This window comes from Aricia agestis, chromosome 18 (assembly GCF_905147365.1).
Source record: "Aricia agestis chromosome 18, ilAriAges1.1, whole genome shotgun sequence".
Taxonomy (NCBI): Eukaryota; Metazoa; Arthropoda; class Insecta; order Lepidoptera; family Lycaenidae; genus Aricia; species Aricia agestis.
The window spans coordinates 4,580,598-4,605,312 of NC_056423.1; the positions used below are offsets into that span (position 1 = coordinate 4,580,598).

General features: G+C 39.5%; 1 protein-coding gene across 2 annotated transcripts in view; it reads right to left on the minus strand.

Moving 5' to 3' along the window:
- Positions 1 to 18,190, minus strand: part of LOC121736062 (dopamine receptor 2) — a 91,033-nt gene extending 72,843 nt beyond the window's left edge. For both annotated transcript variants that reach the window (XM_042127108.1, XM_042127107.1), the window contains exon 1: positions 16,852 to 18,190. In XM_042127108.1, the coding sequence (XP_041983042.1) occupies positions 16,852 to 18,104 (1,253 nt within the window). In that variant the 5' untranslated portion in view covers positions 18,105 to 18,190. The remainder of the gene's footprint in view (positions 1 to 16,851) is intronic.
- Positions 18,191 to 24,715: the final 6,525 nt, after the last annotated feature.

Consider the following 24,715-nt stretch of genomic DNA (forward strand, 5'->3'; position numbering starts at 1 on the left):
GCGAGCCCGGCTCACACTTGGCCGGTTTTTTATAAAATATCCGTGTATTTTTTTGCAACAAAAGCTTTATCATTTCCCTTGACTTAAAGAATCTGCAATCTGCATATCATTTAACAAAAATATAATAGGTTTAACTCTTTAAGACGTAAAGAGGTAAGCGTATTAAAATAATTATAGACTTTCTCATAATTTTATTATGGATCTCTCTTTTTCATCTGTAAAGTCACGGGGTCGCGAAACATAATAATATTAACACTGTCCCCAGCCTCCAAACTTTGTATTACACTTTTTACTTTAAGGCCCTGTATTCCCAGAAACGGACGATTTTCAAGATTTAAAAGTGACAGGAGACATAAAAATATAGTAATTTAAATTCTGAAAAAAATATATGTGTTAGTTAAGGATCTAACACAGTGGAATTTATATTTCATTACACAATATCATGAATTTCACTCGATAGAAAAAAATCGCAAAGTTACCTCTTCTTTTAACGAAATTGCCATACTATGTCCAAATAATTTGGATTTTTCAGATAATTTTTGTACTGAATTAAAGACAAAGAATGTATCAAGGGTGTTTGTTTTTTTGACTCAATTTAATATCTATCTATCTAACTTTAAAATAATTGCGGTATAAACTTTTATGCCCACGCTTTAACGATTTATACCGATAGGTGTAACAAAACTAAGTGATAATAATTTAGGGTATGTATGTTACCCTTATATAGAGTTTACTGTAAAAGTAGCAGCGCTGAACGAGCAATTTCTATTTTGTGATTTGGATGGGTAAGCGCCCGCGTGTTATGATTTTTTTCCCTACGAAGTACAAAAAAAAGGTACCCTTTCAGCGCTACTACATTACAGCAAACTGTATATAATATTTAAACATCCTAAAGTATTATCATTTATTTTTTTACATTCTGTATATATAAAGCAAAATTTTGATTTCCCGTTTCTCAAAATGTACATTAAGAGGATACACCAGGGGCTAGAGAAATGAAAAAAAAGTACGTGTAATATCTATAGCTGTCTCCCTTACCTCAAGCCTATACCGCAGAACGCGATAGAGACAACTGCAGAAAATCCAGAAAATCAACGATTCGTTGTCCCCTGATTCCTTCTCCAAAACTTAACCGATTTAAGTACTTTTCTCATTAAAGATTAAAGGAAGGCTTGAGCTGTGTTCCTATGTTTTATTTTTTTTGTATAATCGAGCCAAATCTGTTTTCTGCATGTTTGAACACAGCGGAAAATTTGGCCATTTTTTTTGGGTTTTTGAACGTTTATATCTTATTTAATAATTAAATAATGAAAAAAAAGAAAACATAGGGACATTGTATTAGTGGTCGTAGATATTAAAGGAAAAAAAATATAACTCTACTAGCATTATCCAAAGAGGAAACAGGGGACAACATTTGTATGGAAAAAAGGGTGGTGTGGACTCCTCTCAACATGCATCGCAGACACAATAGATTTGCAATTGTTATGCGGCAGCCGGCTGCCGCTTGGGGATTGATGGGTTAAATTGAATCTAAATTGATTTAGCCGCTTAGGCGTTAAGATATAACAGAAAGAAGGACAGACACACTTTCGCATTATATTATTAGGAACGCTATACGGGCTCCTTACATGCTGCAATGAAATTGTCATTCTCCCCACATTTCAACATTATCTCTATCAGCCACCGCGTACAAACCACGTCCCATGTTAAGCGATATTACGAGTATGTAATTACTCGTATTCTAAACTCCGTACAAATACAAGCAAAACCAATCCATACTTCCATACTAATATTATAAATGCGAAAGTGTGTCTGTCTGTCTGTCTGTCAGCTGTCTGTCTGTTAACTCTTCACGCCCAAACCGCTGAACCGATTTTGCTGAAATTTGGCATGGAGATACTTTGAGTCCTGGGAAAGGACATAGGATACTAAAACGAGTTTTGGCACAACGGAGTTTGGGGCTTAATCTAGTTTGCTAATATATCTCACAATGTTCGCTTGTCTATAGAAAACAATGTATGAAAAACTGGCGAGTGATCTAAAATATTACATACTAGACGTTCCGCGCGGCTTCGCCCGCGTAAATTAGATATTTCACAGACAAATTATTAGTCCACAAAAAATAGCATATATTATGATCCTTCACGTGGTCTACTTCTTATCTGTACCCAAATATTTTATATTTTATGTAGGACTCACAATCGAAAGCAAAAGCTAATCAGAGCTGCTTAATTGTGTAGTGAAAAGGTACCCTAATTACCATTCGGGTAAATCTCGCTTGAGGGCATTTTTCCGAGGCTTACCCTAATCTGGAGACCCTGATGTAGGTTATTTCAACTATTTGTCTAACGTGACTCGGGGCTTAATAAATTTGGGGAATTCCACGCGAAGGTATATGGAATTGGATACGAATCAACGCGTGCTCAAATGCTACTTTATTTCGGGATTTGCAGTCTGTTTCACTCACGCAATCTAAGTAGACTTTTTTCAAATACAAAAGAGCATTATGAAATCTATAATATATCTTTTATATTATCAAGTGTCTAAACTCTTTACGCCCAAACCGCTGAACCGATTTCGGTGACGGTGGCCGGTTTCATTGAAACCAGGCCAGCTACGCAGGAGTAATTTTATAGTGCCCAAGTGTGTGCGCAGTACACAAGAGCACTCTCTATTCCTTTACTCTCATAACCCAGTGAGACGAGGGAGCGACAGGACCGGCGAGAGATAAGGCGCAGGACCGACTTTTTTACATGCCCATCCGACGCATGGATCATCTTACTTGTCAGACAATCAGGTGATCCAGCTTGCATTGTCCTAACCAAAGTTGGAAATAACATGTTTCCAACGCGGGAATCGAACGGCGAACCCACGATCTCCGAGTCAAGAGCCGCGCTCTATACCACTAGACCACGGACGCGTTTTTGATATGGAGATAAAGCCCGGAAAAGAATATAGAATCTTTACTACCGAAAAAAATTAAGAACGAATCCCGCGCGATAAACGAATGTTTACCGTGCGCGTTACCGATTTTTTTTTTAAATGAAATAAGGGGGCAAACGAGCAAACGGGTCAGCTGATGGAAAGCAAATTCCGTCGCCCATGGACGTGCGTTGCCGTCCTTTTAAGAGGGAATAGGGTAATAGGGGAGGGTAGGGATGGGAAGGGAATAGAGGAGGGTAGGGAAGGAAATAGGGGAGGGTAGGGAAGGGAATAGGGTAGGGGATTGGGCCTCCGGTAAACACTCACTCGGCGAAACACAGCGCAAGCGCTGTTTCACGCCGGTTTTCTGTGAGAACGTGGTATTCAATGTTTCACATCTAGTACCTACTGTATAAATTATCCACAATGGATGCGAAAGCCTTATAAAAAAATAGCGTATTAATATAGCGTTTTGAAACATTTCAATGTTATAATCTTAAAACCTCCAGTATCATGTGATTTCATATTTTAAAACAATTTATTTCGACTACGGATAAATAAAAAAGACCGCAAATTTTAAGCTACTTCTCGCGCGGAGCGTGTAAAAAGAGTCGGATACGGATATGATATCCCGGATAATATGGGTTTATAACCTTTGATATTCCACATATTATTGCGTATCAGATATTTTCGGATAGTTTCACTTGCATATCGGTCCGGTCGAACCTTTGAAAGGATCTCATTAGGACTATCTAGGGTAATGGTATCTCTATTAAAATTTTCGAATTTCCGATACAATTCCGGTTCGGTTTCGGATAATTTGTCTGTCGGATATTGTTACATATTTTACAGATTTATTAATCAAATTATCTTAATATACTGTGAAAGCCAGTTATATTATCTTGACCTAATAGAAAACTGACACCATGATGGTAAAGAGAAGTGTTGCGGTATTAAAATTTTGAAGGTTGGTTAGTTGTTTATGAGTGACTGTAACAGCTTATTACAATCAAGCAAACCCACTTTTTACCAGATTTTTATCAGACCGATTTTCATGTTATTTTGCGCAGATATAGAACACGTCGTAGGACATAGGCTACTTTTGCCAAAAATGTACGGTTCCCGTTGAGCACTTTATTGTTGTGAGCGAAGCCACGTGGATTAAATAATCGGTTCGTTAAAAGTTATCTCTTGTATTATTTAAACTTTCACAGGTGCGAAGCGGACGTAAATCATGTTAAATCCTTTGGAGCTTCATTGCAAAGTTTGCTTTAATTAGCTCAAGAAAGAAAGACAAGAAATAGGAATAAGCCCGAGACCAAAGTGACAAATTAACTTTGTAACCTCTGCAGAAAACAGTGTTTGTCCGTGTGTCTGTCCCTGACAGCGTAGCTTCCAAAAGAGTAGGTCTATTTTGATATATTATTGTTTGAAAGCCGATACGATAGAGAGTGTTTTAGTTCGAATTCATCAGTATCAGTCCGACCAATGCTGGCAATATGCCACGATATAAAAGTCTCCTCAAAAAATTCAATAAGTTTTTGAATAAAAATGATAATCTTATACAACGTACTATACATTGTATAAGATTAACTTACATAATTTTTATTTTTTAAAGACATTTTTTTCATTTTTTCATGTTTTGTTAGTCACTCTACTAATATGTAACTCTTATAATACTTGAGTACACCTAAGTAATGCCTAAGTATGATTAAAGACCTACATTATGGGCAAAGACCGACGAATTACGTAGGTCAAGAAACTCCTAATTTATAAAATATTGCCTCATTATAAGAAAATATACCTATTTGAAAATATTCTGATCGGAATGTAATATTCATAATTGGTAACATTAATATCGGAGTATTTTTAGTCTGGTATAACATCTGGCAGTATAGATTAGCTAAATCATTTCAATTACGTCGGGTAGTCGAGCGGAAAATTATACGAATCCGCCGCGCCCAGAGTTTTACATATACCCTCATATTTCCTCTTGAACTAGGTGTTGTCCGCGACTCTATCCTTACAAAATGAGTTTATAATAACAGGATAATATTATATTACTGCAATTACTGCAATATTTTCACACTAGAGGCAGCACCAGCATAGACAGTAAACAAAAAGTTTCGCTCGACGTTTGACAATGTTGCAGGCAATATTCTGATATGACGTGTGGAACATGTCGGATTATGGTTGGATTTACTGTATGTACTAGTAGCGCCTTCCGCCTATAGGGGTAAAAAAATGTTATGCTAAGTACTCACATACGGTTTTACTCGATATTTTTACTCCAAATCGAGCAAAAACCACCGTGTGGACCGCAAAACTCACAGGTCGAATGCTGAATGTGTGAACGAAAGCCCGAGCCGTGGTTTTTACTCTACGTGATTGCTCGATCGAGCAAAACCGTATGTTAGTACTTAGCATAAGACTTACGTGAGGACATGTGATCAAAAATTCCTAAAACAGAGGTAGAGTCCACACCCGGCCCGGGAGAGGAGACGAAAAAAGCAAAGGAGATGAAATAACATCCCCGCTGTTTCTACAGTGTGATGAAATTGTATGCCCTGCTACTGCTTATGCTGTTATTTTTTTACTTTACACTATTATTTTATCTAGGATTAAAACTAATCTATGTTCTTCCTTGGAATCAAATACATTCTTTTCCGAATTTCATCAAAATAAGTTTAGAAGCTACGAATAATAAAAACTATTCAGGCCCGATTCAACCAAACTTGAAGTTACACGAGTATAAATATAGTGAGAATAATTTTACTTCTCCAGTTTACTCTAGGATATCTTCGTTTGCGTTTTACCAAGTTACTCGAAGAGGAAATAAAATGTCATTTACAGTTCTCAATGACACCGACCTGTTGTGCAACTATTCTCAGTTTAATATTTACTCCAAAATAGCTCGGGTGTGAATATTTACTCCCGTGTAATTATCTTATTTTTGGATTAGAAGTTGGAAAAACGCAAAACCAGCTTACTTAGGAAACAGTTATACTCAAGTAAAATTTTACTCCAGTTTGGTCGAATCCGCCCTAAGAAGTTTAAGCGTGAATCAAAAATACAGCATTTTGTGTAGTACATGCCTAATAATAACATGAACAGTTTATTTCTGCATAGAGTAGATAACATGTAGATACCCCACACATGTACCTACATCGGCATCGACGCGACGTGGCCTCAGCGTTTTGTCATCTGATAGGGCGGATGTAACGAATGGTGTTCGGCATCTGATTGTGCCGATTTACTGCGGCCCTTCTAATCTCGAAGGCTTAACTTACACTTTTGAATAGTCTCCCAGAATCTGCACAGATTTTACCCGAGTTGAGAAATAAGGGCATCCCAGGGATAGAATTTTAGGGTATTAAAAAGTATATATATATTATTGTTTCTAGTTCAAGTGGACAAAAAAGAAGAATATGCATACTTAACATAACTACCGAAAATGCAGTTCTATACCTATTGCACTTGGTATCGTTTAACTGAGGGAATATTGCCAGCTTCATCAAAATCGGTGCAGCCGCCTTTGAGATAAGGAATGTACTTTGTGATTTACTAAAATTATACTCATGAATATAAAAGTAAGTGGTTGACTAAATGAGTATGTTAAACTTTCACGTGTTATTGATAAAAATTTGTTTGTATTCTAGATGGAATAGAATATAAAAATAATTTCCTAATTGCTAGTTTTATTATGACCCTGTCACGAACAAATTATGTCAAATTATGTTTGCTTTGTGAAATTAATTTGAACCACGAAGTAAAAGTTGGGGGCCATTGAGGGCCCATTAAAATGCCAATAATGTTAAAATGATAAAATTGATTGTAACCAAAGATGTTAAGACCCAGGATATGGCATTGTTTATTTTTCACAGCCTTTTCTGAAGAGCTTTTTTGTTTTTTTGTTTTTTTTTTGTTTTAATGCGCTTATCTCACAAACAGCTGTTTTTAATTAGAAACATAGCTTTGAGTTAGATAGTCCATCTATCGAGGAAGGATTTAGGCTATATAATATCACGTTGCGACCAATAGAAGCGAAGAATCAGTGGGAAAACGGGCAAAATTGTTCATCTTTGTTATTATATTGTGTTAACGCGGACAAAGTCGTGAACAACATCTACATACAAGGATGAGTAATGTCATCAAAAATGTCATAATATACTTCAATGTCAAAATGGCCACAAACAGTATTGTAGACCGACAAGGTTAAAATATGAAGGTGGTGAAAAAAGAAATCGCGCTAAAAAAATCATTTTTGACATGATTTTGACAGTTCTCCTTCGGCAGCGCTCATTTAAAGCCTTGTCGATTGTCGGTCTATAAAGTGGCCACAATTTTTGCAGCTGCTTTTTACCTTCAGTGCAATTAAGACACTGCAAATATTAGGATTTTCCCTGAAGAGATAAAAAATTTGCTTTTTTAGAATTGTTCTACCTACATTGACGGGACCTGCTGGGCTAAAATGGTCACATTTAGCAATTCCTCTCAATCAATTCAGCAAATGAATTGTCAAAACTATCAAACTGACAAATGTCAAATAAGTACAAAAGTACAGAGTTGCATTTTGCGATTTTAGAAAATGAATCATTTTATGATTCATATCATGATTCTTCAAAGCGACCATTTTAGCCCCGCTGACCTACAAGAGAGCTAAAAAACTTCAAAGTCTTAAACCTCCAACAAGATAACTCTTAAATTTTTATCAAGAAACAATATAACAGTCCTAAGTAAAACACTTAAGCGTGTTAAATGGTTTAGTTAAATTGTTTTTAAACAAATCCAATAATTCAGTGTCAAAGGAGGTTAGAAAGGGAGGCAAGATGAGAGAAAGGGACAGGAGATGGGCGGCCAACTTTAAACGGATTATTATCAGAGCTGGCTCGTTTTATACACTTTCTGTTTGTGAATTAATGAAGAAATATTGTGTTCCGCATTCTTGACAAGTCATTTATTACTTCCACGATAAATAGTGAGGGTCCAGTTCTAATGAAGTCGATTTGTTGATTGACAGTTTATATCGATAAATGGGTCATTTAGGCCTACTTGTGGTATTCTTAATTTAAAAAATACATGTGGCACTCAGGGACTGCCGCGATAAAGTATTTTTATTATTATAAGGTTATGGATTATTCGCATATTATGTCTAGTCGCACGCACACAAACACCGTGCCGAAGTCTACCGAACTGCAAAGACGTTAGATGATGCACGGCAACGCCACACAGACGGCACGGCCGGAGTGTCAATTAGTGTCAGGTTCATTTTCGTAACGGAATTTCTTGTTTCGGTGCTAGAAAGAAGCCCAAACGTTGGGAATAAGAAAAGTGCATCCAAATCTCTAGGTGCCTAAAAGTATTATTCAGTTTTCAGGAACATTAAGGCCAAATTTAGGCCTTAATTTTCCTGAAAACTGAATAATACTTTTAGGCACCAAAAAATAAATAATAATATAAAATAAAGAATAGGATACAGATAAAATAAGAAATTAAAAATATTTGCCGAAAAGAAAATCTAACTAGGTTAAGCCCTAATTTTCCAGTAATCTCATAGAACACTCTGATCATTTCAAATTTCAAATAGTAAAAACTATATCAAAATCAGTCTACTTGTTTGGGTGTTACGATGTGAAAGACAGACATGACAAACTTATAACATCTCTTGTTTTTTTTAAATGCTATCTATGGATGCTTCACACCACGTCAGTCTGGCCCCGTGGTAAGTACCTGAAGGACTTGTGTTACGGGTACCAGACAACGAAAATATATTTAATACTTTTATACTATACATATATTTAAGATTTTTATTATATTATACACATATTTAATACACATCCATGACTCAGGAACTTTGAAAACTTTTTGTTTCGTCGGCGGGATTCGAACCCGCGACCCCCGGCTTGAGCTACCAAATTACCAATAGCCCACCAACTGAGCCACAGAGGTCGTCTTGTTTACGTCAGGAGTTAATAAATAATATCTCAAACTTTCCATTGATAATTATGTATATGTAAGAGATAGAGATATCTACATATAAACGACAGCCCTAGTCGTGTATATTAGAGAGATTTTAATTAAGAACGTTTACACATCGGAATTAACATAGCGATTACAAGACGCCAATTTCGAGTACCTGCGCCAAATCAAACAGGTTGAAGTATATGTAGAGAAATTTGAGAAGGGTTTCCTAATTCCTTCGCTTATATTTTGATAACAGAATATGAAAATTGGGTACGAACTTTCTAAAATAATTGACGTGGGAGAGCCATGCTTCGGCACGAATGGGCCGGCTCGACCGGAGAAATACCACGTTATCACAGAAAACCGGCGTGAAACAGCGCTTGTGAGTGAGTTTACCGGAGGCGCAATCCCCTACCCTATTCCCTTCCCTACCCTCCCCTATTCCCTTCGCTTCCCATCCCTACCCTCCCTTATTACCCTATTCCCTCTTAAAAGGCCGGCAACGCACCTGCAGCTCTTCTGATACTGCGTGTGTCCGTGGGCGACCGAAGTTGCTTTCCATCAGGTGACCCGTTTGCTCGTTTGCCCCCATATTTCATAAAAAAACTTATTAAAATGCTTAGGGCTCAAGCCAGGGCTGTAAGGCGGATGATCTAAAATTTTAACGTTTTGGGCTCCCAAAAACATCTTTGTAAAACCGGCGATGTGCGAACATGGGTTGTCATGGCTAGGAACACACGACGTCTTGAATCGTTTTTTTCGAAATTCGGTGATGACTGGTGGCAAAGAAGCTGTGGTATACTAGTCAGCGGTAACCGTTTTGCAATCTTCGGGTACAATAGTGGCGATGTGACCACCCTTTGTCACAATGGAGGCAAACATTTTTTTTAAAGTGATCTGTGAGTCCATGACTTTGGTCGAAAAAAAATGTTCTTTCAGCGCTGCGCTGCTAGTTTTATTGTGAACTCTGTTTTTTTTTTAATATGGAGGCAAACGAGCGAACGGGTCACCTGATGGAAAGCAATTTCCGTCGCCCATAGACACTCGCAGCATCAGAACAGCTGCAGGTGCGTTACCGGCCTTTTAAGAGGGAATAGGGTAATAGGGGAGGATAGGGATGGGAAGGGAAGGGAAAAGGGGAGGATAGGGGAAGGAATTGGGCCTCCGGTAGACTCATAAAATCTGTATAAGGGACACATACAAACCCTAAAGTATTATCACTTAGTTTTGTTACACCCTGTATATTTTCAAGAAACTAGCTGTCCCGGCAAACGTTTTTTTTGATTTGAAACCAGAACAGGTACGCAGGAGTGATTTTATAGTGCCCAAGTGTGTGCGCAGTACACAAGAGCACTCTCTATTCCTTTACTCTCATAAGCCAGTGGGACGGAAGACCGACGCGACCGGCGAGAGATCAGGCGCAGGACCGACTTTTTACATGCCCATCCGACGCATGGATCATCTTACTTGTCAGACAATCAGGTGATCAGCCTGCATTGTCCTAACCAAACTTGGAAATAACATGTTTCCAACGCGGGATTCGAACCCACGACCTCCGGAGTCAAAAGCGACGCTCTAACCACTAGACCACGGAGGCGACCACGTAGAATAATAATATATAGATAATAATCAAGATGCTAATGATGCTACAAAAGGTATATCCCCAACTTTCGCGAGTCCCGAAAAATATAAACGTGGCGAAATTGAAAAATCAACAAGGATAATCAGATTGTTTCCATTTTGGGGCCTTCGCGACTGCGTAGCTTATTGCGTTAGCGCGGCGTTAGCTGATAAACACAATTACCGCGCGACTGTACTTCGTGTACAGTCGCGAACATCGTCTTTTTTTTTATGAAATAAGGGGGCAAACAAGCAAACGGGTCACCTGATGGTAAGCAACTACCGTCGCCCATGGACACTCGCAACATCAGAAGAGCTGCAGGTGCGTTGCCGGCCTTTTAAGAGGGAATACGCTCTTTTCTTGAAGGTTTGCAGGTCGTATCGGTCTGGAAATACTGCTGGTGATAGTTCATTCCAGAGTTTTACAGTGCGCGGCAGAAAGTTACGCGAAAAGCGCACTGTGAAGCAGAGTGAAGCTACATCTCGGCGTAATTCCAGGGGGTCCAAGCTGTTTGAAACACTATGGCAGTCAACAATTCGAGCAGCCCTTCGTTGGTCGTCTTGTATGGATCATGCCTTGAAATAAATTAATATTCAAAAAACTTATAGAAAAAGCTTTTATTTAAACACTCTAGAAAGAAGAAAATAATTTTATGTTAAAAAGAATGTAAAGTACTTCCTAGATAATCGTAATTAATGTTGGTCTCTGAGTGTGGTATATAACATCCTTCGTATTCCTAATAAATAATAAAAAATGACAGCCCTACAGGGATAAAAGGAATCGACATTTGCTTCCCAGGAGTGAAGCCGCGGGACGAACATACTTTTAGTACTAAAATGTAACTTTGTGAGACATTATAAGGCATTAGCTTAAGTAACTCCTGTGTTTATTTTCATAGTTCAGTGACAAAATCTCTAGAAGCGCTACAACTCGTAGCACTTAGCTACGCCGCTTAAGTTTGGCTGTAACTTTTATAGTGCGGTTTAAAGAAGATTCACAGTTAGAAGAAATTTTTTGGTTAAAAACAAACCGAAAAAACATTAGTTTCAACCTAAACATCATTTTTCATTCAATTCTTAAAATATTATTAAAGCTCCGTGCAAAAATCCCCTACCCTATTCCCTTCTCTACCCTCCCCTATTCCCTTCCCTTCCCATCCCTACCCTGCCCTATTACCTTATTCCCTCTTAAAAGGCCGGCAACGCACCTGCAGCTCTTCTGATGCTGCGAGTGTCCATGGGCGACGGTAGTTGCTTTCCATCAGGTTACCCGTTTGCTCGTTTGCCCCCTTAATTCATAAAAAAAGTTTTAAGGGCCGGCAATGCACCTGCAAATCTTCTGATGTTGCGAGAGTGCATTTGCGATGGTCGTTGCTTTCCATCAGGTGACCGGGTGTGCAGAACGCTTAAATATTATGAGCCCGCGTCCAACTAAAAGCAGTTTGGCGTCCAGTTATAATCAAGTCCGGCCAGCTTCCGTCCACTCAGGTCGACTCACCTCCATCACGGAAATGTTATAATGGAACTGCTAATGCGGTGGCCGTACTGACGTATTTTACCTTCAATCGGTCAGAAAATGACAATATTTTGACGTTCAAATTTATTTGTCAGTAGCTACGAATAATCAGTAGTCAAAAATATTTTGATCTGAATAGGGACCGTGCAAATAAAAGTGGCAACACAATATGTCAAGAAAATAATTAATTTAAAGTTTTAGATTTTACACACTAGCTGCCTTACCTCGCGCAGAATCAGAATCGAATCGAAAATCGAATCAGCTCGATCTCAAAGCAAAATCGTGCTGCGGCTCAATTTGAAACTGATTCGATCTCAACGGCTTTTCCCACTCCTGACAGCTATACTAGCGCACGATCGTGCTGCGGCTCAATTTAGAACTGATTCGATCTCTACGGCTTTTCCCACTGCTGACAGCTATACTAGCGCACGATCGTGCTGCGGCTCAATTTGGAACTAATACGATCTCAACGGCTTTTCCCACTCCCGACAGCTATACTAGCGCACGATCGTGCTGCGGCTCAATTTGGTACTAATCAGACTCGTAAATCAAAATTGTTTGTTGTTGTTGGTTGTTGTATATAACTCTAGTAGTCTAATAGTCAGAAATTATAATTATTCTTTTTCTAAATATGGTTGATTCAGACCGCAACGCAACGAGGCGAGGCGAGGTGCGGCGCGGCATTTTGTATGGATTTGACAGATTTCAAATACGTGAGACGTCTTGCGTATCTGTTAAATTCTTATAAATTTAGAAATGCATCAAGCGTCACGTTGCGGTCTGAATTTACGTTTACATTGTAATACAATTAAATTTACGTTTACATTGTAATACAATTTACGATATTTTGTAATGACTGGTTCTTCTTTAGGCATTTTTAATAACGGTGTTCAAAATGACAGTGATAAGGAAAACCATTTGCATTGAAGATTAAAGCGCATAATAATAATTTAAAAAGCCCACTCCTACACTGCCAGAGTAAGCGCTTTTTCTTTGATCAGTTCTGTTATTGGATATACCGGAGATTAAAATATATTTTTAACATTAAAGATGAAACACTTTACATTTTTATTCATAACCAGATAACCCGGTGAACTTTGTATCACTTTTCTCCGAATTTAACCTTCCTTGGACTTCCACGATTATTTCAAGACTAAAATAAGCCAAATCGGTTCAGCTGTTTTAGAGTTTTAGCGAGACTAATAAAATTAATTTAAAATTTTCATAAATTAAAATAATAAGTAGCAATTAAAACACGAACTACAGGACCGATTTAATGTAATTTTGTACAGACATAATATATAGAGGAGGCCACGGCAAAATACATAATATTAGGCTATATTGTTGCTGGGAATTGTAAATGTACAGTTCCGATAAATTATAATTTAACTTATATTATAAAGCGGAAGAGTTTGTTTGTTTGTTTGTACGTGCTAATCTCAGTAACTGCTGGTCCGATTTGAAAAATTATTTCAATGTAAGATAGTCCATTTATCGAGGAAGGTCATATTTAGTGAAAAAATAAAGGAAAATGGGGAAAAAACGGGGGAAATTACTTGAAAGAGCTTATCTCACGAACTACTGGAGCAATTTTTATGTTATTTGGCACATATAAGAAGTAGAGCACGAGAAAGATCATAGACTATTTTTTGTGGACTAATTTGTCTGTGAAATATGTAATTTACGCGGGAGAAGCCGCGCGGAGCGTCTAGTACTGTATAATGTATATTATGTACGTTTATTCAACCTTTACATTACTTAAATTTACTACGCTTTAAAGTGGAACAGAAAAGCGCATAACCAACAAAATCTAGGATTACAGTCGCTTAATAACAGGCCACTAGCTAAACTCTCCCAGTTTTTAGACCATAAAATGAAATTCCGGACAAACTGCGCTCCGCAAGGACTTAACGAGAAAACAACGGACAAAAATCGGCTAAGTGCGAGTCGGACTCGCGCACAAAGGGGTTACGTACCGTTATAGAGCGAAAATACGCCAAAAGCTGTGTATTTTGTATGGAAGCCCCACTTCAATATTAATTTTATTTTGTTTTTAGTATTTGTTGCTATATAAGCAACAGAAAGACACAATCTGTGAAAATTTCAGAAGTCTAGCTATAGCGGTTCTTGAGATACAGCAAGGAGACAGATAGACAGGACAGACAACGAAGTCTAAGTAATAGCGTCCTGTTTATACCCTTTGGGTACGGAACCCTAAAAAGAAAACGATAGTTCGGGCTTCGACAATATTAGTCTTTTAGTGTAACGCCTGTAGATCGATTCTGCTTAAATTCCTTAATGTACAGAGTGTCTATTGAACAGTATCAAAACGTTTAGAATAAACTTAATAACTCATTTTATAAGTTGAAAAAAGAATTTAATATTGTTTCGTACAAAAACGCCTCAGTGCCTCAGCTTTTGTATGAAAAAGCAGTTTTTTTTTCAATTTTTGGATACTGTTAAAATGTAGACGTAAATACGTGGGAGAGCCATGCTTCGGCATGAATGGGCCGGCTCGACCGGAGAAATACCACGTTCTCACAGAAAACCGGCGTGAAACAGCGCTTGCGCTGTGTTTCGCCGAGTGAGTGAGTTTACCGGAGGCCTAATCCTCTATCCTATTCCCTTCCCTACTCTCCCCTATTCCCTTCCCTTCCCATCCCTACCCTCCCCTATTACCCTATTCCCTCTTAAAAGGCCGGCAACGCACCTGCAGCTATTCTGATGCTGCGAGTGTCCATGGGCGACGGAAGTTGCTTTCCATCAGGTGACCCGCTTGCTCGTTTGCCCCCTTATTTCATAAAAAAAGACGTTTTCTACGAGTAAAAAACAACGTGTAAGTGAAAAACAAACAGCTGACTTGCCATATTTTCGCTGCGCGAAAATGTTAATACCTCTACCTCTTAGGGTCAATTGAGACCGCAACGCGACGAGGCGAGGCGAGGCATACATTTATGAATTTGACAGATTTAAATTGCGTGAGACATCTTGTGAATCTGTCAAATCCATATAAATTTTGAAATGCATCTACGCGTTGCGTTGCGGTCTGAATCCACCCTTACTCTCTTGTCTTATTGAATTTTTACGGACTTGCAATAGACACTTCATGTTTTAAATATTATATCTTGTGTATTTTTTTATTAATTCATTTACCCATATTTCTGACTTTACCAAATCATTAATAGCAAAGTTCGATTCCCAAATTGGTAAATTAATAAAGTTTCCACGGCACGCAATATACACATTCGCGGTCAAAAAGTTCAAGTCAAAATAATAAAGCTTGGCACGGAAGTTCATCATTTTATGGCCCGTTTACATTATCCCAATCCAGTGATCCAACCCAGCGCTGGATTGCTACTGGAATAATGTAAACGGGCACTGGGATGCACTGGAATGGACTGAACTGCATTCCAGAGCATTTCAATGCCCGTTCCAACCAACGATAATATTATATCATTGGTTCCAACCATAAATAATGCATTTTATAAATTTCTGTGTCTCGTTTTACGACTTTGACCATAATATTATGTAACTTTGTAAAGTAACTTTTCGACACCAAAACATGTCAAGTCACGTTTTTGAATAATTCACAAAACATTAGCTCAGCCGTTTATTGTTCAAATTACTTCCATCATTATATTTATTATAGCTGGCCGAAACTTCTAATTTTATTGTAACAAGGACTTTTTTTGGCTTTAGCCATTGTTGTAAATTATTTGTTATTCTCGTTCTCGAGAAACGCAAGATATTTTATAATAAAAAAAAGACACAGTAGAATAACTACCTACATAAACAATAAATACACTACTATTATTCGAACACACTGACGCGATATTTCAGGTAACATATTAAGAGTGCTGGGGGGTGAGCCAAAATCTTTTCGTTTTCGCTTCGTTATAGAATCGCCGATGAAAATGTATGGAATTGACATAAGCGTTCGTTAATATGACGTTGACGTTCGACTCGTCTTATGTCAGTTCCATACATTTTGATCGGCGATTCTATAACGAAGCGAAAACGAAAAAGTTTCGGCTAAATGGCCAGAACAGCGCAGTATTAAGTCTCACTTAAAACTTGTATTTTTCTTGCGCGAACTTGATGTCAACATCACGTTTAAATTACGCTACTGTATACACTTGTATTGTGGCTATTTTATGCGCCATCAATTTTTTACTCTCCAAAGTAGTTTTAGTTGGAGCCACTAGTAAGTTTTTCCATTGTTGTCCGAAATAACGCGAGCTTAAAATTTATGAATTTTGCTTGACAAATGGACGTAGTTTGGAAGTTGAGACGTGCCTCAGTTTAGAATAGTGAGATGAAAACAACGAAAAACACTCAGTGGGTTTGAGGATACTCTTAGTTTAAAGTTAACCTAATTTTTTTGTACTGAAAAGTTGATTCATAATCAGATGGGGGATCTACGTGATTTGGTCGCGTTGTGACTGACCCAGACGAATATTCTGAATACGAGTTTGATGATAATAAATTGCGTCATGATTTTCAAGTTCAAGGTCGAATCTCGTAATTAATCTTTTGCTTTACATATTAAATTGTTAAGAACACTTCAGAGTGAACAATAATGGCGTGACTATAAAAACTTCTCGTATTAATCCATAATATAAGAAAAAGTCTCTAAATTTTTTCTGTTCCTTACAAACAAGGATATCATCGCTGTATAAGCTAATTTTGCTCAAACCAATCTATAAGATTTAATTTCATCCTAAAAGACTTTTTAACACTGCATTTTCATTCTAGGCACGTAAAAAATGCGTTTGGGAAATTCACCCAAAAGGAAAAATACATAATGAATTCAAAGAACTAAAACTTACCTTCTGAAATCTCGACTCCAGCACGCGTAGATGACGGGGTTCATGGAGGAGTTGACCCAGCCCAGCCACGTGACTATCACGTTGACGATCTCCTCGTGGGCGATGCACGACGAGCATATCCCCGACAGGAGATTCACCACGAAGAACGGCAGCCAGCACACTATGAACACACCCATCACTATCCCCAACGTCTTGGCCGCCTTCTTCTCTTTCGCGAACTTCGCGAGTTTGCGGGACAACGAAAAGTTTTTAGGCAAATGTTTGTTATGCGTCGCGTTCGTAAGTCTCGTCGAGGAGCGAGACAGCCCGTTGTTCTGGAGAGCCGTCAGTGGCTCCTGGTCGGCCTCCTCTGGAGTGCATGCGCTGTGACACACGTCGTTCCTCTGCCGCATCGTCCCACCCCGGTGGATTCGCAGCGTCAGCTCCAACTCCCCACTCGGACGCATCACCTGCTTCGTCCCCATCTTCAGCGACCTCGTCTGAATGGTCGCCTCCCGGTAAATCCGGTAGTACGTGAACACCATCACGAACAGTGGCAAGTAGAACGATATCGTCGACGAAAATATAATGTACTCTAGGTTTTCCGTGAACGGGCACTTGTAGTCTGGAACCTCCTCCACCCTGACGGCTCGCCACCACGCGATGGCGGGAAAGGATATCGCTCCGGAGCACACCCACACGGCGGCTATTAGAAAGGCAGCTTTGCGCCCGCTCATGCGCATCGGGTAGGATATCGGGTCGGTTATAGCCCAATACCTGTCCAGTGAAATTACGCACAGGTTCAGTATGGAGGCGGTGCTAAATAACACGTCTAGGGATCTCCAAACGTCGCACCAGTCGACTCCGAAGAACCACGTGTGCTCCAAGACTTCGTAGAGGGCCGAAAAGGGCATAACCACGAGTCCGACCAGGCAGTCGGCCACGGCGAGGGACGTTACGAAATAATTGGTCGACGTATGGAGATACCTCTCTCGAGCGACGGCCAAAATGACGAGCATGTTCCCGAAGACGGTTGTCAAAGAGAACAGCAGAAGAAACGTGACGAGAATGGCTCGGTCGTGCAGGAGCGTGACGTAATCGTTCCACAGTTCCCCGGAGCCATCTGTGGCGTTGGCCGTTGCGTTGTTGAAGGTGAGGTTGAATTCGACGACGGAGTTGTATGTGTTGGTCGCGAGTTCTATGTAGTATTCTGGTCCTTTTTCAGATTCGTACTGGCGTCTTGCCGCTCGTATGTCGGGCTCCGTCACGTTCATATTTTCCCTGTTCGCTCTAGCGCCATCCTGAGTGCTTCTGTTTTTGCTTAGCCCGCAACCATTTTGAGATGAGGTTCTTGGCCGGCATTATGTTCAGGAATGGCTGACACATTTTCGTCTAACATGTTTCACCGTCGGCGGCCGTCCATCCTGTAACAGAGAGATCCATTTATATAATTTGATTAGAGAATGGGGCGATGTAACGTTTTTGTGTTCGGCGAACGGGAATATTTTATTATTTCGCGCGAAAAATATGAACAATAATACCGAGCTTGACATTTGCTGGATCGGAAAAATTTGAACTCAAATCCGCGTCCAAAGAGAAAATTGATGGGCGGATTGAAAAAAAAATGAAATATCGAACCGGCTTAGTCTGGAATAATAGAAATCACAATTTTTAGCAAACAAACGACTGCCTATTTCTGGCATTCGGAACTTCTGTTGGCAATGTTTCAATACCCTTGAAATTACTAAAATATTATAGTAGCTGATCCGACAAATGTTGTTTTGCCAATGGCAAATAGTCCGGGAATATGCTGCTATTATTTCAGACCGTATCACGCCAATCTGAGGAAGTTGATTAGAATTACTACTCGTAATTTTGGACTCCAAAACTGGGACAAAACCTTAAGAAGGCAGCAAAGATTTTTTACTCTTACGCTTATTTTGTGACACAAATAGGTGTATTAACTATATAGTATAGCTTTCATGTCATTATAATTTATATAGGCACCAATAACATCGGAACGGTATGTATAGCCCTTGCGCTGTAAATAGCGCGGGGCGGGCACAAAACATCAAACGAATTGTGTCCCGTCGCCCGTGATGCGCGCTCACGTGGATACTGCACGATACACGATTATATTACTAATTTTGTATTAGACGTACTAGGGCAAACTACACGATTGCCAGTCGTATAATTATCACCTTAGGCTCGATTTGTATGATGGTCTGGAAGCTTCACCGCGAGGTGACAAGCAAGAGAATGTAACGTTTTATTTTAAACCTATGTCCTTTCACGTGGTCTATACTTCATGTGTACCAAATAACATAAAAATCAACTAAGCCCTTTTCTTACTTTCCTCTATTTCTTCGCTCCTATTAGTCTTAGCGTGATAAAATATAGCCTATAGCCTTTTTCAATAAGTAGGCTATCTAACACTGAAAGAATTTTTCAAATCGGACCAGTAGTTCCTGAGATTAGCGCGTTCAAATAAGACCTTTCAAATTATTTCCCCCCGTTTTTTCAACACTTTCCTCTATTTCTTCGCTCTTATTAGTCTTAGCGTAATAAAATATAGCCTATAGCCTTCCTCGATAAATGGGCTATCTAACATTGAAAGATTTTTTCAAATCGGACCAGTAGTTCCTGAGATAAGCGCGTTCAAACAAACGAACACACAAACTCTTCCCAATTATAATATTAGTATACATAGCTGCGCGGTATCAATAACAAAATCAGGGACTCCAAAAAGTATTTTAAAGTGTAAAATTTGAAACAAGATTACATTGCGGCTTGGTTTAGGGAACGAGTCCCAACTGGGCCCTGGAGGTCGTGATCATATTACCTCAGGCCATTACCTCCACGGCTCATGGACGTCGGCCTCGACTTGTGAGATTTTTCTTTTTAACCGACTCCAAAAAGGAGGAGGAGTTTCTCAATTCCACCGTATATGCTTTTCAAGTGAACTTTGTCACTCATGAACCGATTTTGATAGTTATTTTTTGTTAGAAAGAGGAGTTTCAAAAGAATAGAGTTTGAAGATTTTGTTTTGTCAAAATAATTAATAATTTTAGTACAGTCACGACCCTACAAATAGAGCTATTGATGGCAAAAAATGCTGCTTAAATGTATAGTTGGTGTCGATTTTATACAAACGCTTGTTAATAAATTGCTTATGATATAATAAAATATTTTTATATAATAATAATATGTTCTTATACCTATTAATTATTGTGTACGTACTTGAGAAAGCGTTAGCGATTACTGAAACCTTTGTGCATTCATAAAACCTACAAACTTCCTAGTTCTAAAGGCAGAATAATGGACAGAACGTAAATTTCCTTAAAAAAACTTCTTCTTTGCAAAGTAAATATACAGAGCCTAATAGCGTTTATTAACCGACCTACAAAAAGGAGTTACGTCAACATATTTTGTCGTTTGTCACAAATCACAACCTTATGGAAACAATTTGTTGTTCTGTTCCGGACATTGGTATATTGTTCGACAAATATTCGAGCGGTTTCCGCCAAAAATCTGGGGCATTACCATAAAGGTGAGACCGCACTAGTGCGACGCGGCACTTCAGTTCCATAGAATAGTCGCACTGGTTTCACCGGGTCAATTCAGATCCCGAAGTGCCGAGGCGAGACGATTAAATATTTCGACTGCAATTCCTTTACGAAGTGATTCGATATTTTTAAACTATCGATTAATTTTTGTTAGGTAACTTCCCTACTATTGTCAATTATAATGTGTCACGCATATCATCATAAAACGCACAAACTATAGTGACACTACATGCAGTGAAGCAACGCCACATGTCACAGCCAATTGGCCGTGACGTGTCCCGTTGCCCGCTATTTATAATTTAAAAAAAAAGAGTTCTTCGTATAAAATCGTGTAAGGTAAGCCGCGCATTACGCTACAGTAGTGCCACGTGACACTTCACATTCCTTAGCCCGACGCTGCATCGTAAAAATCTACGACGCCGCAGAACGCATCGTGGAGACTTCCATGCGACCACGTTGGTTCAAGTTGGTTAGCGTCATATCCTAGGCAGTCTACATCTAGGCTTTTAATGTCGTATCCTGACGACCTCTGTGGCTCAGTGGTGAGCGCGTTGGTAGCTCAAGCCGGGGGTCGCGGGTTCGAATCCCGCCGACGGAACAAAAAGTTTTTCAAAGTTCCTGGGTCATGGATGTGTATTGAATATGTGAATCATATAATAAAAATCTTAAATATATGTATAGTATAAAAAGTATTAAATATATATCCGGTGTCTGGTACCTGTAACACAAGTCCTTCAGGTACTTACCACGGGGCCAGACTGACGTGGTGTGAAGCGTCGATAGATATTATTATTATTATTATTATTATCCCATTAAATGTTTGCGTTGCGCCATCGCATCGTATTTTAAGTGCGATGTTTTTGCGATACGACGCCGCATCGCAGTGTTGTGGCCCATAAATAATATTTGGCCGCGTCGTATCGCGTCGCTTCGTTGCAGCTATGCGGTCTCACCTTTACGGTGATTTAGTTAATAAATTCTCTATGATTAATGGCCCCAAACAAACGGGTCACCTGGTCGTTCCTTTTGTTATCTTTTAGATTAATTTTCTTTAGAAATAGACCTGACGTCAGTATTTGAGGTCGGTTATGCCGAAGTTAAAGCTTCTATGAAAGATAAATGACATATTCATTTTATGGGATTTTCAGATGATTAAGGCCGTCGTATAATGTTTTCCGTATGCGATTTCCGGATTCGTTTTCCTTGTTCGGAAATACGAATGTATGGAATCAGTAGAAACTAACTGCCGCACACATTCCTTTTCTTTCCGACTGCCAGGAGGGTTATGTTTTCTCCGTACGGAACCAATTCGTTTCGTAGTGCAAGTCAGCGCGTTAGTGCGTGAAAAAAACGAACGTGAACACCTTAGTTTCACGGAATTCCGAATGCGTTGTTTGGTGGCTACAACACGAGGTCACAAGCAAAATATTATTATGTATGTTACGATTTATTTAAATAGCGGCGCGGTCGCGCGGACAAAACATACAATTGTAGGCTGTAGGCTGTAGCCTAAGAATTATAGTTTTGTTTTGTTTAAAATTCAGTGATTTGACTATCACAAACATATATTTTATTCGCGCTCGACTTGGCGGGGGTACTGCTGTACCCCCAGATTTTAGGGCCACACTCAGAGACAATTAATGATTACTTAACATAAATTTAATTAAAAACCGATCCCAAATTCTCACAAAAATCATGACGACAGTAACTTTCAATTTTAAATCCGTCATCGTCGTTGAGACAATCCCTTTCTGTCAAACCTTATCAGCTCCTTCGTTGCCGTGACACTGACAGATCTGTCAGCGCCTGATTTATTAAGTCACGGGACCCGCTGTCATAAATCTACACTACTATTATAAAGAGGAAAGATTTGATTGTTTGTTTGTTTGTCTTGAATAGGCTCCGAAACTACTAGATCGATTTGAAAGATTTTTTTACCATTGTAATCCTATATATAGTCCCCAGTACACGGAACTAACTTTTTTCTGATACATACAAATTTACCACTTTGTGAGTGCCTTGTTTACGATGAGTCCGACAAACTTTTCTATGCGAAAAATTTCGGCGCTGCTGCGTTTTCGAATGCTTGACTCCTGGAATTGTCGATATGACGTCACCATGGCTCCTCGTACATACAACTTTAATTTTTTGGAATTTGTTTAATAAAGTTAATTTAAAAACTGTGGTCAACTTGTCCGACAAGAATCACGCTGCGTATGGAGAGTCCGACAGCCCAAAGATGTTGATATTACGAGTACGTCACTATGGTTCTTCGTACAATCATGTCGGAAAAAAATAGCAATGATATGTTCCGGGAATTAGGAAAGCGCAACCCAAACCACCTAGGATGGGTGACCTTCCGGAGGCACGCTTGGCGCATCACCAAAGACCGTTTAGTTACTGCGGGCTCGATTTATTCGGTCCTATCGAAATTGCAATCGGTAGAAGAAGGGAAAAGCGATACGGCGTATTATTTACTTGTTTAACTGTCAGAGCCATTCATATTGAAATCGTATCGTCTTTAACAACGGACTCTTTGATAATGGCTCTCCGTAGGATGGCGGCTAGACGAGGATGGCCGCTACACTTGTATTCTGATAACGGTACGAATTTGCGAGGCGCCGATACCGAAATTCGTAAATCTATTCAAAATTTAAGTCCCAACACATTACAGTCGACCGCGATTAATTACGGCACAACCTGGACCTTTATACCTCCCTCCAGTCCGCATTGGGGTGGGGCATGGGAGCGCCTCATTCGAACTGTCAAAAGTTCACTTAAAGTCGTATTAAATGAGCGCACCCCCCGTGAGGAAGTTCTACTCACACTGATGGCTGAGGTCGAACAGATAGTGAACGGTCGTCCGTTAACGCATGTGAGCGTGGAGCCAGGGTCGGAGGAGGCCCTCACGCCTAATCATTTTCTTTTAGGTTCGTCGTCAAATTTACCGGTGTTAGGGGAGTTCGACGACTCCGATTTATTTTTACGTAAGCAATGGCGTATAGCGCAACGCCTTGCCGATATGTTTTGGTCTCGCTGGGTAAAGGAGATGCTGCCGCAGCTGATCCCTAGGAGCAAATGGACCCAGGAAGAGACACCTCTGAAAGTAGGGGACTTTGTTTTTATCGTGGACCCGAATTCTCTGCGAAACTGTTGGTTGCGGGGAACAGTAGAGGCGGTCATACCAGGGAAAGATGAGCGCGTCAGAGTGGTGGACATTCGCACTAGGGCTGGAATTTTAAGACGCTCTGCGGCCCGCGTCGCATGTGTACCTATGGGCTAGGAGTGCTGTTCCAGCACTGGGGTGGGGAATGTTGGCGACGCGACCTCCACCGTACTGCACCTTTAAGAAATGTAAAAAAGAAACTAAGTTATGTTTTGTCTATGGCGAAGCGACGCCTCGGAATTCAACTGTTTTTTCGTGTTATGATATAAAAGAGAATTGTCGGCGGATTTTGGGCAGTCTATTTTAGTTTTTTCTAAAGTGTACATATTTGTGGTCTTCCGTTAATATACCGTGACTTTACTCGTACATCCAGAATTTTATTATTCCTCCTCCCGTAGCCTACAATGTTATTCTAAATGCTTATATCAACTTGTCCGACAAATATATCGAGTTAAAGAGTCAGTCCGACAAGAAAATGAAAAAAAAAAACATGAACGAGATATATATCTAGTTGGTAGTTTTTTTATACGTCGTAAATTGTAAACCTTCATTTAACTTTCATTAAATTAACTGAAATATAAAAATGAATCAAAAACCTTTTATGTAGTTTCATAGAAATAAACCTTATTGCTGCTGCGGAACCCTTCATAGGTGAGTCCAACTCGCACTTGGCCGGTTTTTTAGCGTTCCGTACGCAAAGGGTAAAAACGGGACCCTATTACTAAGACTTCGATGTATGTCCGTCTGTGTGTCTCCAGGCTGTAACTCAAGAAAGGTAATAGCTTCAGATTTGAAATTTTCACAGATTATGTAATATGTATATCTGTTGCCCCTATAACAACAAATAAGAAAAAAATATTAAGAATGGGCCGGCTCGACCGGAGAAATACCACGTTCTCACAGAAACCGGCGTGAAACAGCGCTTGCGCTGTGTTTAGCCGAGTGAGTGAGTTTACCGGGAGCCCAATCCCCTACCCTATCCTTTTCCCTACTCTCCCCTATTCCCTTCCCTTCCCATCCCTACCCTCTCCTATTACCCTATTCCCTCTTAAAAGGCCGGCAACGCACCTGCAGCTCTTCTGATGCTGCGAGTGTCCATGGGCGACGGAAGTTGCTTTCCATCAGGTGACCCGTTTGCTTGTTTGCCCCCTTA